Source organism: Hemicordylus capensis, chromosome 3 (assembly GCF_027244095.1).
Source record: "Hemicordylus capensis ecotype Gifberg chromosome 3, rHemCap1.1.pri, whole genome shotgun sequence".
Taxonomy (NCBI): domain Eukaryota; kingdom Metazoa; phylum Chordata; class Lepidosauria; order Squamata; family Cordylidae; genus Hemicordylus; species Hemicordylus capensis.
The window spans coordinates 39,463,783-39,485,387 of record NC_069659.1 but is presented as its reverse complement, the minus strand read 5'-3'; the positions used below and the strand labels follow the sequence as shown (position 1 = coordinate 39,485,387).

The following is a 21,605-nucleotide window of genomic DNA, read 5'->3' as shown; positions in this document are numbered from 1 at the left end:
AACAATGTCTGTTCCAAGAATACGGGCAGAATGGAAGACATTAGCAATCCCTCCATAAAGAAAAGTCTTGTGTAACTTAAAATCAATGAAACCAAGAGCTCCAAAAGCCAGGGAGATTGACCCTCGGGATCTTGAAACAAATTAGGGAATTATTGTATATAATATGTTTATAATTATTTATAATACAGTACACTCCTCTTATATATTGAATATATTAATGGAAGCGTGTGTGTGTGTGTGCGCGTGCGCGCGTGCACACACACACACACACACGTTCTTTCCAGAGTTTCTTTCAGATGGAGTTGCTTCCAGAGGGAGAATGGGGGCAGGGAAAGTTAAATAAGTGATTATTATGTAAACCTCAACATTAGTAAGAGGGTTGCAGAAGGATACCACATAACAAAACAACATGCACAAAAGGAATCCTCTCAAAGGCTGAAAATGCTTTTAATCCAAATATTCTTAAGCATTCAGGGCACTATCCAGACCAGTTGATCAGGCACCACTGAATCCACTGAAATCCATGAGACAAGTTAGTCATAACTAACTTAGGTCCCTTCAATTTCAGTGGGACTTAATATGGGTATAGCCCAATCAAAAGCATCTCAGACCCTCAAAAACCTTTTTAGGACAGTCTAGTCTTGCTGCCAGGAAAGCTAATTTCTCCTAATTTTATGTCTAAAATGTTCTGACTGCTTCAGAGAAAAAAGAATTACCTGAAGAAGTGCATCTTAGGGTAGACATTTAAGGATATTTTGCATGTACAGCAGCTGTGGGATGCTCTTTTTTCTTTTTTTTAAACTGCCACTCCACTCCCACCCTGGTACTTGAACTCTCTTCACCTCCACATCCAATTTTGCACATCAGTACCAAATGAGCAGTAGAGGAATTTGATGTCTGGACACAGTCTTTGAGCCCAATTGACTCATCAACACTGGCATATTGAGAATGTGGATTAGATCATTCATGGTGAATTCAACATATGGTGAGCAGGTTCAATTCAGAGCAACAGCACTGTCATTTAGTCTCATTGTGTTATCACAAGCAATGCACCAGATTTTGTATGTTTGAAAATATAGTTCTTTTTGGCATATATTTTAAAATGCAATATAGAAGAAATCTAATCCTAACCCCAGCTAACTGGGCAAAGAGGCACCTTTTTAAAGTGGTGATTCTCTTACATTTAGCAGAGAGAGAGCAATTCAGTCCCAGGACAGCATCCCTCCAGCAGCTGTTGCTGCTGACTAACTTATGCTTCTTTTTAGATTGTGAGTCCTTTGCGGCCAGGGAGCATCTTATTTATTACTTATTTTTCTATGTAAACTGTTTCGATAACTTTTTTTGAAAAGCAATATATAAATATTTGTTGTAGTAGTAATAGTAGCATTGTTTTCCTTATGCATTCTGCTTTGCAGGAATAGGGACTGTATTTCTTCGCATCCATTGTTTGACTATATGATTACATTTATTTATTAAAAGATTTAATATACCATTCAATCCACAGACTTAAGGCAGTGTACAAAGCAGGAACAGCATCTGAGACAAAACAACAACACAAAACCTTAAGTTAAAGGGCAAATACCTGGCAGAACAGAAATGTCTTCAATAAGGATTTAAAGACTGAAAGGGAAGAGGCAGACCGAATTGGGGTGGGTGGGTCCAGAGTAGGGGGCAGCAACAGAGAAAGCCCTTCCATGGGCCCTAGTACTATGGACCTCTGAGACCAGGGACCCAAAGAAGGGCAACCTGAGAAGATCACACAGGGTGGGACACAATTGGCCAGGAGATGTGGTCCAAAAAGTAAACAGGTGCTAAGCCCTGAATGGCTTTAAAGGTGAGAACCAGCACTTTGAATTGGACCTGGAAGCAGACAGGTAACCAGTGTAGCCACCACAAGAGAGGTGTCACACTATCATATCTCCTAGTGCCCATAAGCAGGTGGGCCACCACATTCTGGACCAACTGAAGCTTCCAGGTCGTCTTCAAAGGCAACCTCAGGTAGAGCGCATTACAGTAATCCAAACGAGAGATTGATGAACAAATCACTTAATTAGTGTTGTTATTATTAAGACTTAATCACAGTGATTAGAATGTTATGGTAACAGGCCAAAATTCTCTTCATCTTGAGGTACTCCTTTTGAGGGAGGGAAATATATTGCTATAATTAAGAGTGAGGTGGGAAAGTCTGAGGCATTAGACTTACCTGAGGCATCGGGATGGAAAAGTGTAGGAGAACTGGTTATTGGCCCTTGTGGATGGATGCAACTCCCTGAAGACCTTTGACTTGCAATCAAAATCCTGCTTTTTGCAGACGGTAACCTAGACACTGCACCCAGCCCTAACTGGGGCTTAAGTATCATGGCAGAGCGATAAAAACTTGGAGGCACCTCATAGTGGGTATATGGTGGAGGGCAATATTCTTCTTTCACAGGCCTTTCCCCAACCTGTATAGATAAAAATGCAAAAAAAATTAATAAATTTTCTACAAGGACTGGAGTTAACCTTTTCCCAGCCTGTGAAGCGCTGAAAAAATGTGATGGTCACTATACAGATATGGTAGATTAAGTTAACACACTGGTATTCACAACAGAAGATCAAATCACAGAATTTAATTTTGATTGTTTGAGAATTCTGTGGTTAGGGAGAATGCCCAGAAAGGGAACTGAAGCACAGAATTCAACCACTTTTGTTCTTTATTGGACAATAAGCTAGGGAAGTCTTCTTAATGGGGTTTCCTTTTTTGTCTCTATACAGTAGTAAAGCATTTAGTGCAAAGCATCTAGAGAATATTTTTAGAGACAGATGTTTTCATTAATGGGTAATAAAGAAGCACAATGGGGAATGCTCACTCAGTTAAAAGAATGGGACAGCACTCACTCTGCAAAGTGGAGTCCTCTGTAGCTTTATACCATGGCAAGGGAAATATAGAATAAAATAATTTGTACTACCCAGTATCAGAAAGAGTTCCACACTAATTGCAGCAAGGTACTAGGAATTAAATTAGACAAAAAGTGTGTGGTATAGAGGCATGCTCCCAAATAGAAGCATCTCTTATTACTTTCTTTTCTTTTTTAAAAAAGCCACAGGAGTCCCCATGCCCTGCACAAGATCACACACAGGGAAGAGGGGAGCTTAACTCTTTTCCCTTGTGTTGTTTTCCAGCCATAAATCACCCCTCTGAAACAATGATTTGCCTCCAAAGTGGCAAATTGCTGGAACAGAGAGACTTGATCTCTCTGCATGCCATCATGTTGCTAGCATATGAGCCCTATTCTCATGTTAAAGTTCAAGGCACATGTAATTTATGTACAGTGTATGCATGTACAGAACTGTAAGCCCATACAGTTATTTACCCATTATGTTCAATGCATGTGCAATTTGTACATACAGATCTGCACCCACTTACAGTTATTCACATTTGCTATTTGTACTCTGCATTTGAGGTGGTCTGTACCCAGGTTCACATTTTAAAAGAATGCAGGTACAGCCATTCACACAAAAACATGTACACTTGTACATAGGCGTAACTATAGGGGGGCGGGGGGCACGTGCCCTGGGCGCCACTTGGCAGGGGGCGCCAAAAAGTGCCCCCGCCGATTTGCCAGAATTTTTTTTTATTTTTTCTTTATTTTGCAGAGCAGTCCCCCTCCCCCGGTCCCGCCCCCCCCCCATTGGCATTGCTCATCCAGCACTGGGCGCTGCAGCGTCTTCGTAGTCCAAGTCTCTGACTCTCACTCCCCGGCGCGCCCCGCCGCCCCGCCACCAGTCGCGCATGCGTCGAGAGGAGGACACGCACCAGAGCAAACTTCCTGAACAACTCCCTCTTCTGAACAACTTCCTGAACGCCCAAACCAGTTCCCCTTTTTGCTAATTCAAGTCCTTCCTCCCCTATAATCTAACCACGTTTTAACTGAAAAGGTTCAGGGAGGGGGAGATGGGGGGATGTGGAACCTTGGGTTCCACATCCCCCCATCTCTCCCTTCCTCGACTTTTTCACTATGTAATGCAAGCTAATTTAATTATATGTCATCATCAAAATGGATTAGCTGTTTCAGCCCATCAGGAAAGTCTAAACCTCCACCGATTTAATTAACCAGACTGAAAATCAGATGAACAGAGAATGTTTTAATGAAAGGTGGTATATAAATTTAACAATAAGTAAAACTATCATTAGGAGCAATTAGCGATTACTTAAACATTGGTGCTGCCAAGCAATTTGTAAATAAAACTAGAAGCCCTTTGAAAATAAGCTGGAATTAATTGTAGGTTGGGCAGGGGGTGAAAGTATATACTTCTAAACATTTATTGTTAAATTTATATACCACCTTTCATTAAAAACAACCCCAAAGTGGTTTGGTTTTAGTCATGGATTTTAATTTTAATTGCTCTTTTTGTCAATGTGATGAAGATTAGTTAAATCTGAGTGGTCTTAGGCAACCAATGTTGCATCTGAAATGCCATTTCATTTTTTATTGTCATAAATACTCTCCAACCAATTTAAATAGCAAAGGTGTATATTATCGCTTTATTCAATTGCAGGTAATCTCAAAAAAGCAGGATTTGCAACTAAGGCAGTGCATATCTTCTCTAAAAGTTCCCCTCCCCTCTGCCTCGTGCTGCGGGGAGGTCCTTTTCCCCAGCCCAGCTCAGCACGAGGACCAAGAAGGGTCCTGATTGGCTGGCCGGGCTTGGTGGGCGTGGTTTCGGCCGAAAACGGCCGTTCCACGCTCTGAGCCGACCAGTCCTTTTGGATTGTCGGTGAGAGAGGAGCTCTTTAGTCGAGCTCCTTTCTCCTCTAGTGGGGGGGGGGGTTTCGCCCGAAAGCGGGCGTGGGGGCATTCGGCGGTGGTTCTGTCGCGGCGGCAACAGGTTTCCGGGCTTGTCGGGGGTAGCCCCGGAGAGGCGCGGCTGCAGCTGCGGGGGTTGTTCCGGCCCGGTGGAGCCTTCTCGTCGCGGCGTATTTCTTTGCTTCTGGGCTTCGGCCTGTTGGGTTTGTGGGTCCCTTAGCCACTGGGGGGTGGACAAGCCAGGGTGTGGGGTCCGGTGCGGGGGCGGGTGGCTTCCGGGGGCCCCCATTTTCCTGTTTTGGGAAGGTGCTGGTGGCTTTTCCTAGTTTGGGCTACTGATTTTGCTGGGGCCTTTGCAGGCCTGTGGTTACAAGTCTTCCTCTGGGCTTTGGGGGCTTGCTTTGGGGGTTTTTTTGTCTGTGTTTATTTTTTACTCCTATCTGGTATTGTGTGCTGTGATGCCCCGTAAGGCGAAAGAAAAGAAAGGGGGGCGTCCCGTTCGTCCGCCTAAGAGGCCTGCACCCCCTCCTTCTTCCTCAGAGGAGGAAGATGAGGAAATGGCTCTTATTCGTGGCTTAATCACCCGTATGGAGGCGCTAGAGAAGGCGAAGGCTGCTCCTTCTGACCCGGGGGCCGGGCCTTCTGGCGGGGGTGGGGTTCCGCCTCCCAAGGTTCCCCGGCGGACCAGGGGGTCTGCCAGGAGTCAGCTACTAACGTCTATTTCTAGCAGGTTGGAGGCGCTGGAGAGAGGATTGAACCCATCAGGCCTGACCCCCCCCCGGGGGGCCGGAAGCGCCTTCTGCTCCTGAGGGACCAGCCCTGGCTCCGCCTGTTCCTGTGCTGCCATCTCCCGTGGACCCGGCTCCTGATGTTCCTGCGTCATCGCTGCCTGTGCCTGCCGCTTCGGTTGGACATCCGCCTGCAGATCCGGCTATGCCGTTGGTTCCGGGTGAGCCAGCAGCACCGACACCTCCCGGCGGCACCGGCCAGTGGCCTGCTGTTCCCTGGCCGATTCCTGCCATGGGTGGATGGGGGCCAGCTTCCTACTGGTCCCCCTATACACAACACTTGGGTATGGGTTTTCCTTTGGCGTTTCCTGGGGTCACGGCTGGTACACAGGGTGCAGCAGAGCAGGTATGGTTGGGCGGGCGGCCTGCGAGTGGCCCGTTCCCCTCCCCCAGTTTTCCTTCTTCAGAGCAGAATGCCGCTAATCGGCCTGGGTATTACCCAATGGGGATTCTGCCTTCGGCCCAGCACGCCCCCTACGGGGGCATGGGCCTTCCCCTAGGGGATCACTTGTTGCCTTCTACCAGGGAAAAGATTCTCAAGGGGGAGTATGTAGACATCTTTAGTCTTCTGTTTAGGGAACCAGAAGTTAAACATAAGGAGGGTGAGTCTTGCAAGGAGCATGAGGCCACCAAGAGAAAGCCAGTGGAAAAAACATGGAATAACTGGCTGTCTGGCTTTACTATCTACATGGGCGTGATACTTCAGGCGCAGCCGGCTCGGGGCCCGGCTCTCCTGAAGTATATGGATATCATTCACCGTGCTGTCTCAGATTTTGCTGGATCTTCATGGATCCGTTATGATGAGAGTTTCCGTATGAGGGCAGCTTTGGATCCCACTCTGCCGTGGGATACACCTCTGCAGGAACTATGGCTGGTGATCATGTCTCCAGCTCGCCCAGTTGAAGGTGACCGCTCGGATAGTGGACACTTGTTGTCCAGGCCTTCCGGGGTTTCGGCCGCAGCGGGGGCGGGCCAGCAGTGGGTTCAACCCCATCTGGTCTGCTGGGAGTATAACACCAGCGGCAAGTGCTCTCACTCCCCCTGTCGCTTCAGGCACGCATGCGGTTTTTGCGGAGCAAAGCACCCCAGTACATCGTGCTCCCGAGCCAAACCTGGTGGTCCCGGGTCCAAGTTTAGGCCTGGAAACAATCGGAAGGGTGGTCCCCCCCCACCCCCTTCGGGTAAGGGGCCCCAGCCCCATCAGGCTTGACGTGTTAGAGCGCTTGCTGATGGACTACCCTGACCGGTTGGCAGCCTCTTATCTACTTTTGGGCTTTCGGGATGGCTTCCGGATTCCTTCCTCTGCACGCCGGGGGCTAGGGAGTCCTCGTAATCTTAGATCTGTGGTGGGCAAGGAGGATGTGGTATTACGGAAGATTACTAAGGAGGTGGTGGCAGGTAGGGTGTTAGGCCCCTTCGATGCCCCTCCTTTTCCCCGGTTACGAACCTCGCCCCTTGGAGTGGTTCCAAAAAAGGTTCCTGGTGAATTCCGGTTAATTCACCACCTTTCGTATCCCAAAGGGTTGTCTGTCAATGATGGCATCCCCGACAGTTTGTGTTCGGTTCGTTACACTTCCTTTGATGAGGCAGTCAGAGTAGTTAGGGGTCAGGGCCCAGGGGCCCTTTTGGCCAAATGTGATATTGAATCCGCCTTTCGCCTGCTGCCCGTTCATCCGGACGACTTTGAGTTGCTGGGCTTCACATTTGCTGGCCAGTTCTATTTTGATCGGGCCTTGCCAATGGGTTGCTCGATCTCTTGTGCCGCCTTTGAGGCTTTCAGCTCTTTTTTGGAATGGGCGGTCAGGCGTAGGGCGGGCCTTCAATCTACAGCTCATTATTTAGACGATTTTCTTTTTGTCGGTAGGGGCAATTCAGGGGAATGCCACCGCTTGTTGCGCTCCTTTATGGGGCTGGCGGAGGAGCTTGGGGTACCGCTGGCTAAGGATAAAACTGAAGGGCCAGTTACCCGGCTTTCCTTCTTGGGTATTGAGATTGATACGCTTGCTGGTTGTGCTAGACTCCCGCAGGCTAAACTACTAGTGCTGGTGGAGCTGCTTAGGGCCTTAGGGCGGGCCCGTAAAGCCTCCCTTAGGGAGCTTCAGGTGGTAACGGGGCATCTTAACTTTGCTTGCAGGGTTGTTGCCCCTGGTCGGGCCTTTCTGCGTAGGATCTGTGACTTGACAATGGGCCTGCGCGCTCCCCATCACAGGGTCCGGGTTACTGAAGGGTCAGGGCTGATTTGTCCCTTTGGGAGTCCTTTCTGGCCGGCTACAATGGGGTTACTTTTTGGAGACAGGAGCAGCTTTTAGAGGCTGATCTGCAGGTCCATTCGGACGCTGCTGGAGGTGCAGGTTTTGGGCTTTACTTTAGGGGCCGCTGGTGTGCTGCTCCCTGGCCTCGGGACTGGTTTGAACGCGGGGTAACGCGGGATTTGACCTTTTTGGAACTGTTCCCAATAGTGGTGGCAGTTCACATCTGGGCTGAGGAGTTTGCTGACTCCTCAGTTCGTTTCTGGTGCGACAACCAGGCAGTGGTGCAGGTTGTCAACTCTCAGTCTTCGCGCTCCCCTAGGGTTCTGGTTCTGGTCAGAGCTTTAGTTTTGCAGTGTCTGCGGGCCAACATTTTGTTCCGCTCCCGCCATGTGCCGGGGATTCGGAACGACATCGCTGACGCTCTGTCTCGTTTCCAGGTGGACAGATTCAGAGCGTTAGCTCCCGAGGCTTCTCTGCACCCGGACCCCATGCCGGCTTTCCTTTGGCAGCTTGGCAGGTGGAGGCGCAGCAGGCGATAGCGGCGTCTCTGGCGCCTGGCACCAGAGTTAGCTACGCAGCCAAGCTTGAGGCTTTTGCCCTTTTTCGAAGGGCTGAAGGTTTGCCTGAGGTTTGGCCGGTCCCCGTGGGTCAGCTGCAACAGTTCCTAGTCACGTTACGCAGAGCAGGACGGGCCGTGTCCACCCTGGGTGGTTATTTAGCTGCCCTTGCATTTGAGGCGCAGGTGAGGGGGGTGGGTGATTTTTCCTCCGACCCTCGCGTGCGGCGCATGCTGGAGGGCTGGGCCAGGGCTGACCCTGGCCCTGGAGACTCTAGGCGGCCCTTTACCCTGGATATGGTGACCGCTACACTCAGTCAGTTAGCCGGGTGCTGTGCAGATTCTTGGGAGGTGTCTTTGTTCCGGGCTGCGGTTTTAGTGGCTTTTTTCGGAGCCTTTCGCCCCGGGGAGCTGCTCCCGCGCAGCAGGGTTTCCCCTCGTGACCGTTGTCTGCAGTTCTCCAACCTGTCATTGTCAGGAGAAGAGGCGCAGCTTTTTCTTCGCCGCTCTAAGACGGATCAGCGGGGGAGGGGCCAGACGGTTCGCTTGGCGGCCGCTGGGGATAGGCAAATTTGCCCGGTGTCAGCCCTCAGAGCCTATGTGGCTCTGGGACCGGACTCTGGGGGGTGTTTGTTCGCGCATTCGGATCGGACTCCTCTTACCCAGTATCAGTTTCTTTCAGTGATTAAAAAGGCCCTTAGCGCGGCCCTGATTCCCCTTGAGGGAATTACGCTTCACTCTTTCCGCATTGGGGCAGCTACTACTGCCACGAGGTTGGGCCTCCAGGAAGCGGAGGTTCGGAGGATTGGGAGGTGGAAGTCCGTGGCGGTCAGACGCTATGTGCGCTGACAGCGGGCTTTTTTCGGCTGCTATTGATTGTGTTTTTTCCCTTGGCAGGTGTTGGGGGATCGGTGGCTCCAGTACGGATCCTGTTGTGCGGCCACTCGCTGGTCTTTTGGGCCTTCAAGCGGGCTAGCACGTCTCGTTGGGGATCCCAGCTTGGGTTTGGAAGACGGGCTGCTGTGTACTGGTTGGGCATGCGTGGGATGCTCTGGAACCAGCTACTGCCCGCACTTAGGGGGCACTTAGATAGTTTTTCCCCGCCCGACATCTTGGTTTTGCATTTAGGGGAAAATGACCTAGGCAAGCGGACTGGCCTGTCTATTGTTCAGCAGGCCTCCTCTGATTTGTCCTTATTGCAGGAATGGATGCCCGGGGTGCTTATTCTCTGGGTTAATTGGCTGCAGCGTAGGGTGTGGCGGAATGCCCGTTCGGGGCTTTGTCTAGAAAAGGCTAGGCGCAAAGCTTCAGCCGCAATTGGGAAACTTGTGATAGCTGCCGGTGGTGCTGTAATACACCACCCTAATGTGGTGGCTCGTCTTCCCGAGTTATATCGTGCCGATGGGGTTCACCTTTCGGAGCTTGGTTGTGATCTATATTTAGGTAACATACAGAGGAGGCTTGCTGAATTTTTGGGCAGTGGTGGGGCAGGGAGGTCAAGCGTGGGCTAACCTCCCTGGGTGGCGGTAACAGTGCGGGCTGAGGGGTAAGCAAGGTATAGTATCGGTGAGCACCCTTGGATATTTAAAGGTGGATTGGTTAATCGCTCCTTTGTTGCCTGTGCGGCGCGGGGAGTAATTGATGGCCATGCAACCTGCTCCAGGTCTTCACCATCCTTTGGGCTGCGCGGTCCGGGGGGGTGAATACCGGGAGCTGTCCAGGTCCCCTCTTCTAAGGGGGTGGTTGGCTTTGATGGAATAGGGCAGGGCGTGCCTGCCCCCTTTCCGGAGCCAGGGTGTGTCGCCCAAAGTGGCAATGGGCAGGATGAGGGTAATCCTAGCCCTTGCCTAGGAGCCCGCACTGTTTCGTTGGTGATTCATCACCCACTGTTCAGTTCGCCTTTGCTGGTTGTTAATTAATTAATAAAGAGTGGCCCTTTACCCATAAAGAATGTCTAAGTGTCTTCTTGGGCCGGGGTCTGGGGAAAGTTCCCCTCCCCTCTGCCTCGTGCTGCGGGGAGGTCCTTTTCCCCAGCCCAGCTCAGCACGAGGACCAAGAAGGGTCCTGATTGGCTGGCCGGGCTTGGTGGGCGTGGTTTCGGCCGAAAACGGCCGTTCCATGCTCTGAGCCGACCAGTCCTTTTGGATTGTCCCCTCCCTCCCTTCCCTGGTGCAGAGCGGGTCTAGAGATTGGTCGCCTCTGGGGCCGAGTAGGAATTTTTTGCCCTTAACCGATTGGCCATGGTTGGGGTTTTTTTCGCCTACTCCGTTCTGTATTCAGTGAGTAGTTAGGTTTTAGGTTGGCCACGTTAGCGGTAACAGTGCGGGCTGAGGGGTAAGCAAGGTATAGTATCGGTGAGCACCCTTGGATATTTAAAGGTGGATTGGTTAATCGCTCCTTTGTTGCCTGTGCGGCGCGGGGAGTAATTGATGGCCATGAAACCTGCTCCAGGTCTTCACCATCCTTTGGGCTGCGCGGTCCGGGGGGGTGAATACCGGGAGCTGTCCAGGTCCCCTCTTCTAAGGGGGTGGTTGGCTTTGATGGAATAGGGCAGGGCGTGCCTTCCCCCTTTCCGGAGCCAGGGTGTGTCGCCCAAAGTGGCAATGGGCAGGATGAGGGTAATCCTAGCCCTTGCCTAGGAGCCCGCACTGTTTCGTTGGTGATTCATCACCCACTGTTCAGTTCGCCTTTGCTGGTTGTTAATTAATTAATAAAGAGTGGCCCTTTACCCATAAAGAATGTCTAAGTGTCTTCTTGGGCCGGGGTCTGGGGAAATGGCCCTTTTATAGTTTTTCTAACTTTGAAATCGTAACATAAAACAAAGCATAAATGCATAAATGCTTCCCCCTCCATTTGAAACCTTTTCTGGTGTAAATAGTGCGTGGTTTTGGAAAAGGGGAATCTTTCTTTAACAGCGGGAGAATAAGGAGTCTTTAGCACTATCACCCTAGTCCCTCGAATTACTTTGGAGTCCTTGGTTTTCGTTTTGTTAAAATACAGTCACTCACAAGGGAAAGTCAGGAACAGAACCAGGGCGTGATGGAGGGGCATCATAATCATAATAATCATCATTGCATCATAATTCTGATGTTTGAGATACAAGCCAACTTCACAGGGTTGTTGTGAGGAAAAACCTAAGTATAATGTAGTATGTATCATCATTGCATCATAATTCTGATGTTTGAGATACAAGCCAACTTCACAGGGTTGTTGTGAGGAAAAACCTAAGTATGTAGTGCATTTTGAAATTTTTGGTAATTTTTGTAATTTTTAAAAAATTTTAAATAAAAGTTTTCTGAAACATGTGTGTCAGATGTATGTTGGGGGGGCGGCGGGGGGGGATGCGGCGGGGGGGTGCAATTTCAGTGCTTGCCCCGGGCGCCGTTTTCCCTAGTTACGCCTCTGCACTTGTACAAACGTGCATGTATAATGCAATGTCTGAATAGGGCTATGGCAGGAGAAGGAAATAAAACTGACGGGTCTCTTTGCTTTGCTGCACAGCTCTGACTTTCATATACATCTTACAAGGTAGTTCTGCAGACAACTATTGGAAGACAAGAAACCCTGCACACTTTTGTAATGCAGCTTGAACACTTGTTATGCAAAGAAGGGAGAAGAAATATGATAAAAAGAATCAAATGAATGCATTTCAGGACAGGATTTATATGAAAACAAACAGTGCTGCAGTTATTCAGGTTGAAAGTGGTTTCATCCATTTGCTACAATACTATATCACTATCCCTGAGCGAGCATTCTGGAAAGCAGTCCAGTTGGTGTCCAATTCCTATTTAAGCTATAAATTAGCATCCAGCCATTATTTCACTATTGCGATTTTGATTTTAAAAAACAGCTTGGGAGCCAGAATGCAATTTATTTTAAAAATCAATCAAAACAGTTGCCAGGAGCTACATATGCAAAATTAACTAGGCTGGTTAATTAACTTTGCTGCTAAATTACAACACATTGTTGTGTCATGTCACTGTATTTTTAAAATAATTTATATACATTCCGACAATACAATTTAATGGCAGCGATACACCTTTATGATCTCACACCTACAGTGTTTCAAAGCTGGTTTTATGCTGCCATGAGTGAAAAATATTTGGGGGGCTTTCCTGCCCCCATAACCTTAGTGTAAAATATACAAGAGAGATAATCAAGCTCTTTATCTAGGTTTTCCATCTGTATTGTAATCTTTGTTTCATACTCAGATGTTTTGCCAATTAGTTCCAGCCTTTTAAAAGTTAATTACATCTAAATAAAGGTGACAACTCTCCTCCCCCCCCATTTATATTAACTATCTGAAATGTTAGTTTGTAACTATCACAATGCATTTGTGTGCTTTTCTAGTCTCTTTCACTTTGGACGATCTTCTTCAAAAACATACCTTCTGGACAGCCAATAATGTTCCCAGCTAAGATTTATCTCCAATTATTTTTTTTAATCCAGCTTTATTATGCACCCTGTATAATCCTGCTATATATATTGGATGTGAATGCAGCAACAATAAATTCTTTTTAAAAGGAGAGAGGAATTCTGCAAATAACCAGCTAATGCATTTTTAATCAGCTTGGTTTATCTATACAAGGCAGAAAACTTGCTTGTTTTTATCTTTTATATGTGGCACAACGAAGTGTTTCATATAAAAATAAAATGTTTTATCTAACGTGCAGGTTGAATTTTTACTGGGTTTCCCCCCCTTCTTCTTAAATGGAACTAAATATAGGTGGGCAGAAAATAAAAATTAAATATTTACTTTATATACATGCGGGGAAAGTATTTTTAAATAAACCTGTTTATCATATATGCAGCCCAATCCTATGCATGATTACTTGGAAGTGAGTCCCACTGCATACAATGCAGCTTGCTCCTAAGTAAGTGTGTACAAGGTGCAACGTTAACAATAGGTTCTTTTATCATGAGCTCAGCTTTGAACCAGTCCAGCAAAGGGGACCCAGTTCATTGTTGTAAGTTTTAAAAAGATACAAAGGAGAAGTTAGACAGAGAAACTATTCCTACCTCCATTTAAACCAAATCAGATTCTGATTGTCCCAATAAGGAAGACAGCCTAAGGTTGACTTCATGCTGTATTTATTTACTAATTGCTCATTAATATGGCATAGAGATCTAGAATATAACTCAATCAAATATTGGAGCAAATGTTAGACATACTATAGACATTTATCTCATGACTAACAATCGTACTGTTCTGTTATCTAAAATTCACTAACAACTTGCTCTATATGAACTGCCTTGTTGTTTATATACAAAAAACGGTCAATTAGCACATTTATTTATTTATTTGGGTGTTTGTGGGTGGTGATCTGATCTTGTGAATGCTTGGGCTTCTATTATGGCTGGTAACTCAACTTCTCCTGGCTTACGTTCAACTTAAGTCAGGACAAGTTTGGAGATTTTTGGAACACAGTGAGTTGCCTTCTCAACTTGCTTACTGAAACAATACAGGAAAGTGCCACCAAGCCAAAATACCAAATATTGTCACATCAAATGCTGCTGCAGAGGGTTCTCCTTACCTCCAAGAGATGCAGCATGAAGAGGGTGAAGTCCCTGGTGTGTACATGATCCTTTGAATCTTAATCACAAATTCCTTTTAAAAAGAGAAATTGTGACTGAGATCCAAAGGACCATGCATATGGGCCCACAGTATTACTTTTATGTTGTTTGTTAATTTGCACGTTACCAGACTAGGGTTCCTTTCACATTTCCTAGGTTACCTTCATTGACCATTGAGAAAAACTTCTGCCCTAGCAATTGGAGAGCAGAACTGTCCAGAATATCTCAACATTTAATTCAATCCTCCTTGACAAGAAAAGTGGGAACATAATCCTATACAGGGGCGGATTAACCTCCTTGCTGCCCATCCCCCCTTTCCCCTCTAAATATCGTCGCTGCCGCCGTGGGATAGAACATGGTGTCATGTCTGGCTGCAGGGAGCGGGGGGCAAAGATGAGGAGGGAAGAGTGCCCCCATTTTTTTAAGGTTTCAGGAGCAGCAGTGACCTGTCTCCAGCCCCGCCACCCTCCAGTAACATCCCGCGGTGCATGATGTCACTTGATCTGGCTCACACCACCACTCGGGCTCCACCTCCGAAGCTGAGCAAGCTCTCCTCTCCCCTTTATTTCAGGCAGTATGCTGCCTGACAGCATTTATTCCCCTTTCTCTCCCTTGCTGGAGGGAAATAAGGGGAAGTAAAGGCTGTTCAGGCAGCAAATGGCTGCCCAAAATGAGAGGCGGAGAGCTTGCTCTGGCTCTCTGGGCCTGGGCCATGCCCCCCTTGCATGTGACTTCCACACAAAGGGGTTGTGGTCTGGGCTCCAGAGAGCCTGAGCAAGCTCTCTGCCTCTCATTTAAGGGGGTGGGGGACAGAGAAGGAGATGCTCTTATTTCAGTAGGGAGCATATTCCAAACCCCCAGGGCAGCCATAGAGAAAGCCCGGTCATGGGTCACCACCAAACAAGCCAGTGGCATCTGTAACCGGACCTCTCCAGAAGATCGTAACAGGCAGCAGGGTTTATGACAAAGGAGGCACTCTCTTAAGGGCCTTATAAGTAAGAAGCAGCACTTTGTATTTCACTTGGAAACATATTGGCAGTCAGTGCAGTTCTTTCAAAACCGGTTTTATGTGGTCCCTTTGTTGTCCCAGAGACCAATCTGGCTGCCGCATTCTGTACCAATTGTAGTTTCTGAACTATGCACAAAAGCAGCCCCACATAGAGTGCATTACAATAGTCAAGCCTGGAGGTTAACAGCATATGTACCACTGTTTTAAGGTCATTCACCTCTAGAAATGGATGTAGCTGACGCATCAGCCGAAGCTGATAAAAAGCGCTCCTGGCCACTGCCTCAAACTAAGAAACCAGGGAGAGCTTTGGGTCCAAGAGCACTCCCAAGCTACAAACCTGATCTTTTAGGGGGAGTGTAACCCCATCCAGAACAGGGAGATCTAAACCATCTCTTGGGTCCTTGCCCCCCACAGTCAGTACCTCCATCTTATTTGGATTCAACTTCCACCTGCCCATTACTGCCTCAAGGCAGACATTTAGGGAAGATATGCCATTTCCTGATGAGGTTGGCATGGAAAAGTAAATCTGAGTGTCAGCATATTGACAACACCCAGCACCAGACTTCCTGATGATCTCTCCCTGCAGTTTCATGTAGATGTTAAAAAGCATTGAAGACAGTATGGAGCCTTGTGGGACTCCACACTTCAGCTTTTGTTTAGCGGAACAACAGTCTCCAAGCAACACCATCTGGAATCTGCCAGAGAGGTAGGAGCAGAACCACTGTAAAACAGTGCCACCCAATCCCACCTCCCTCAGGCGGTCCAGAAGGATACCATGGTCGATGGTATTGAAAGCCACAGAAAGATCCAAAAGGATCAGCAGAGTCACACTCCCTCTGTCGATAGCCAGTTGGAGATCATCCATCAGGCTGACCAAGGCAGTCTCAACCCCAAAGCCCACTCAAAAGCCAGTTTGGAATGGGTCTAGATAATCTGCATTATCCAAAACAGCCTGGAGCTGAGAGGCCACCAACTGCTCAACCACCTTGCCCAACCATGGAAGATTAGAAACAGGTCTGTAATTAGCTAACCGTGAGGGATCCAGTGTAGCTTTCTTCAAAAGTGGTCTAATAATAGCCTCCTTAAGACAAGGAGGCATCCTGCCCTCCCTCAGAGAAGCATTTGTAATATTTACTAGAGCCTCTCTGATAATACTGTATGATTATCAGATGAGGTGAGCCAAGTTGGGCAAGGGTCAAGAGAAAAGGTTGTAGGACACACAGTCCAAAGCAGTTTGTCCACTTTCTCAAGAGTCACAAACTGAAAATGATCCAATCTAATCCCAGAAGAGGAGTTGCTGGACACCTCCATAGTAGACTCTGCAGTAACTGTGGAATCCAGCTCGGCCTGAAGATGAGAGATTTTATCTGCAAAAAAAGTCATTAAAAATGTCACAGCGAGTGACCAATGGTTGCAAGTTTGAATTGGGGAGGGAGTACATACTAGCCCCCTCACAACCCTAGACAACTCAGCTGGATGGGAATTTGCAGAAGCAATGCGGGCAGAAAAGAACTGATTGTTTGCCGCCAGCACTGCCAGAGCATAGGTATTCAAATGTGCTCTGTGTTGTCCTCGATCAGACTCATGCCAAGTTCTCATTATTCCATCTTTGTACCACAGCATCAACAGAATCATTAGCAGAGCCAACCCTAAACCCTTCCAAGGCTTCTTGGAATCCTATTAAGATCCAATAACCTCCTTGGGCAGACAAATCTAATAGGTCCTTCACCCCAGCAGAGGTGGGTCATGGCTGTCAGTTCTACCTTAACCAGATGGTGATCTGTCCATGACAATGGGGGAGATGACAGGAGTCCCCACCCACAGAACACCACCTTGATCAGAGCAAAAGACCAAATTGAGTGTGTGACCAGCATCATATGTCAGACCAGAGACCAGTTGGGATAGGCCCACAGTCATCAAGGTCGCTATGAATTCTTGAGTGACCCACCCAACAACCCGGTCCCCCTGTTGAGGGCATGAGGATCTGTGGCCTTCCCCATCCCAGCAGCCTTGCGTGGTAAGAAAAGGAAGGTGGGAGTTGCTTACTTTTCATTTCAAAGGTACCTATTGCAATACTCCTAAATTTGATAGATCACTACCTAGCATTTTGAGGTCATTTTACTAAAAGGAAACAGAGAAGCCAAACTTAAGCAGAGTATAAAAGAAGCATTTTGCTCTCCAAATTCACTACGCATCCCTGGCCTGCCAACTCATGCTAATATAACAACCTTCCATTATCCAAATCTCTTGAAGTTTCTCCATACACACACCATGCATTCATGCACTTTGTACTATGCTGAAACAGCCAGCTGATGCATACAAAGACCACGTGTGCCTTACCTCTTGGAGAAACTTTTCACCCATTTGACCGAAATGATGTCCTGAGGATTTAATGCCAGACACCACAAGTCCAGAACTGTAAATCCGTGGTTTCTGCAAGTCAGGTTTAAATTTGTCATAAAGAACATTGGCTGGTTTGATATCTCCATCATTTGAAGTCTTCTGCTCCTTTGCCATTGGCATACTGCAGGCAGGGGAAACATAGGGTAATCCAGGTGGGGCAAAAGGGTGGTCAAGCTGGCCAATGGCCTGTGGATTTCTCCGGATGTAAGTGATTATTTTAGGTCTCACATGTTTGGGCTTGGGGATGTCTGGTTTGATCTCCAAATTGTCTTCAGGCTTCTCAATGCAATTACTCTCCCCATCACCCTTGCCTGGATGGGAGCCCTTGGAATATACAAGAATAGGCTTGGGGATGCCACTGTTGCAGGCAGTCTTGTTAGGCACTTTGGGGGATAGGCTTAGCAACTCTGGACCATCAGTGGGAGGTAGGACTGCTGAGGATGAGAGCTTGTCAACATGAAGTGCATACAGATCCTTCAAATTGCTGTTTGATACTGTAGAGTGATTACTAACATTCACAGTTGCCAGGGGGCGCAAAGGAGTTGGGGCACATAGAAAGGTGTCTGTTCCTGATATTTTATGGCCATCCAGTGTGTCATTTGAAATATGTTTCTTTGTAATAACGGTCACCTTGCTCGGAAAGCTAGTGGACTCTAATTCACAGCCCTGGATGTTAGAATAATGTTCATCAGAAATATTTTCTGCACTATGCGCTTTGGGCTGTTCCAGGAGATCAGAGGTGAGAATTGCGGCATTTTCTCCGTTCCCTTTGACTAGCATCAGTTTACTTTCATTATGGTTCAAATGTTTGCTGTCAGGCAGATTCATGTTATGCATAAAAGACATATGCCCACCAACTGCTTGAATACAACTTGAGTCAGCATCATCTATGTTCTTATTTCTTGTTGATGTCAGTTTACCATTGTGTTTGCTCTCATCAGCAAGTGGCAGTACAGAATCTACCTCTTTTTCAGCTAGGTATTCCTCACTTGCTTGATTTGCTGCTCTAGTGTCACTTTGGCTACTTCCTCTTCCTAAACCAGGGTAGTTATTTCCACTTACCAGCCTGTCACTGCCAGAGACAACTGCTTCATTTAAGAAGAGATCTTCTTCTGCACTGCAAGGCTCTTGCAACTGAAGCAATTTTCCTTTGTGTACTTCAGACCCATAATCCTTTTTATTTTGTGCCACAATGTTATTTTCCTCCCTCTGACATCCGAGAAACTCAACCAGCATAATTCTGCCAATTTTTTGCTGACATGTACCCTTAGACTGTGAAGATAAAGGATTTTTCAGCTCTGCTTTTCCTCTCTTATCACCATGATGATCTAATTGTGCTTCTGATCTACTCCAAATTTCATTGGACTTAACGGTTAAATGCAGATCTACATGAGCAGGATGCGATGTGCTTTGTTTGTTGAAATTTGGTACATTGTCCACACCCATGTGTGTTGTGGGGATATTTGTTTTCTTAGTTTCTGAGGTAGAAGTTGGGTTAGAAAAACGCACAATGTTTCCCTCTGAGGCGCTTTCAGTTGGATGAAACATTGTGCCTAAAAAATGGTCTGCTGATGTTTTCTGAGATTTCTCAGTGTCCCCAAGCAAATGATGTGAGGTGTCAATGGAATCCAGGGACGCCGAAAGCAAGCGCTTACCTGATACACGGCCAATAAATTCCTTCCCAAAGGCTTCTGTTTTAGCCATCAGTTTCCTTGACCTCCCCAAGGAAAGGCGTTTTATCCCTTCAGGCTCAATCATTCTTGGTATTTTATCCTTTGAAACATGGCGAATGAGGTCAGCATCACTTTTTGAAAGAACCACTGAAAAAGCATCATTGGTGCTCATTCGCAGATTGGACAGACTATGTCCCCGGCTGATGGAGGCTACCTTTGAGGTATCTTTAGCCCCATCAGTCCTAAATTCCCTGCTGGTGGCAGAAGGCAGCCTAAAGTCTGGTATGCCAATAGGACCTTGAAGTCTGTTTCTCTCTGAATCTAGTTGTGTGATATTTTCTGCCTCACCTGTGTTCAAACACCCTGACAAATCATTTGTCCTTACTTCATCTCTGGAGGTTCTAACTTCTGATGTGATCTGGTTGGCATTTGTGTCTCCTACAGTCATCATGTTTTCATTGTTATTTTTCATTTTGTTTCTGTTGTCCTGCAGTAAATTGTAACATGACTTGTTTGGAACCAGTGGAGTACTCATTTTCAAATTTCAAGTGATCGTCCCTCCTACTGTCCTACTGAACAACCAACTTTTAACTATATCAACCACTGAGAAAATTCCTTTGCAAATGGTTCAAGCTTCTTGCTGGCAGCATCCTTCCACCGATTCAGTCAACTATTAGGACAACTTTTGAATGTGATAAATCCAAAAGAAAAAAGAAAAAAAAAGTATAAGCTTTAATCAGTACAAAAGATGTCCATTAGGGTCCCTCCAAATGAAAGATAGTCCATTGAACCTGTAAAGAAAAGGAATACATTATTACACCAGTTAATATAATATAATATAATATAATATAATATAATATAATATAATATAATATAATATAATATAATATAAAAGACATACAAGTCTGCATCCAGTTATATACAGAAAAGACCCAGAGCATGACTCAGATCCTATGGAATATTTTCTGCCACCACTTTTCAACAATCATCTTGTGTAAGAAAATCATTTGATGAAAAACTGGTGAATATGAGTAATCACTGGTGTGACATTCTCTGACATACCTAAATGAGATGATCAGGATTCACCAGTGTGACTGTGAATCCTGGGATATCTCTGTATCTGTGGACATTCATTTAAAAAGTCATCTGGGATTGTCAGCTTACACATGTGAAAACACGTATTTACCAAATTGTAGACTTATATAAAGAAGTCAGTTCTCCAACTCAGTCATGTTCAAGCTGGCATGGGGTGAAGCATGATAAGAGCCCATGGAGCCCATTTGCTATTTCAGCTGGCTTTCTCTCCCTGGCCCTGCTAGGCTCAGAGCACTGTAAAACCAAAGAGCCCAAGAACAGGAAGGCAAGGCAGTTCTGTGCAAGACACAACTACCCTGACTTTCCTCATGGCTTTCCCAGAGAGCATTCCAAGGACAGTTCACTCTTAACAAGTGGACAAAGGAAAGGGGCTTATGTGCAGCACAGCCCCACTACCCAAAATGGACAGTCCATTAACAAGGGTTCATATAACCAATGTGGCCTAGTGGTTAAAGGGTTAAACTAAAGCACAGACTTGGGCTCCAACTCCCACTAACCTTGAGCCAACCACCATTTCTCAATTTAGTCTGCCTCACGGGATTGTTGTGAGCATAAAAGCGGGGAATGAGAGCCTTTTAAGCAATCTGAGCATCATGAAAGAAGGGTGGGACATGAATATAAGAAATAAATAAAATATATCAGTTTTTCTTGCTATGAAATAGTGGGTTCTTAAAACAACACCACTAAGTTCTGTAAGAACTAATCTGCCTACTTTCCTTTCACGATCCCTACAACTGGACTAAATTTGGTCCAAATCAGTTAGGCAGTTCACATTAGTCCACTTGCACCTCAAACATGCATACGTCTGCCACCTTGAATTGGGGTGGATGACATAATCACAACCCTGTGTGTCCCTACAACTGTACCAAATTTGCTCCAAATCGGTTGCCACTCGCACCTCAAACGTTCACACATCAGCCATTTTGAAATGGGGTAGATGACATCATCACAAACTACGCTGAGGTGTCCCTCTGTTTTCCTACAGCTGTAGCAAATTTGATTCAGATCAGTTAGACAGTTCACAAGTTATCCCTCTTGTGCCTCAAACGTTCATGTATCTGCCATCTTGAATTGTGACATCATCACAAACTATGCAATTGAGTCACTCACTACAACTGCACCAAATTTGGTCCAAATCAGTTAGGCGGTCCACAAGTTAGCCTGCTTGTGCCTCAAATGTTCACACATCTGCCATCTTGAAATGGGGTGGATGACATCATTACAAACTACATCCTTGAGCTGGCCCTATGTGTCCCTACAACTGTTGCAAATTTGGTTCAAATTGGATAGACAGTAAACAATTTAGCCCACTTGCACCTCAAATGTTTATGTGTCCATCATGAATCAAGGTGGATGATATCATCACAAGCTACTCCACTGAGATATTCCTATATATCACTGACTATAACTGTAACAAATTTGGTTCAAATCCATTAGAAGGTCCACAGTTAGCCCACTTGAGCCTCAA

General features: G+C 46.5%; 2 protein-coding genes across 4 annotated transcripts in view; one reads left to right on the top strand and one right to left on the bottom strand.

Annotated features, from left to right (window-relative positions):
- MTUS2 (microtubule associated scaffold protein 2) overlaps positions 1–21,605 on the bottom strand; it is a 498,194-nt gene that overhangs the window by 328,288 nt on the left and 148,301 nt on the right. For all 3 annotated transcript variants that reach the window (XM_053312197.1, XM_053312196.1, XM_053312198.1), the window contains exons 2-3: positions 17,307–19,833; positions 2,204–2,444 (exon numbers count right to left, since the gene is read on the bottom strand). In XM_053312197.1, the coding sequence (XP_053168172.1) occupies positions 2,204–2,444; positions 17,307–19,577 (2,512 nt within the window). In that variant the 5' untranslated portion in view covers positions 19,578–19,833. The remainder of the gene's footprint in view (positions 1–2,203; positions 2,445–17,306; positions 19,834–21,605) is intronic.
- Positions 4,862–10,022, top strand: LOC128352039 (uncharacterized). Its single transcript, XM_053312208.1, has 2 exons — positions 4,862–5,736; positions 9,281–10,022. Exons 1-2 carry the CDS (start codon positions 5,721–5,723, stop codon positions 9,892–9,894), a joined length of 630 nt encoding a protein of 209 aa, XP_053168183.1. The 5' UTR covers positions 4,862–5,720; the 3' UTR covers positions 9,895–10,022.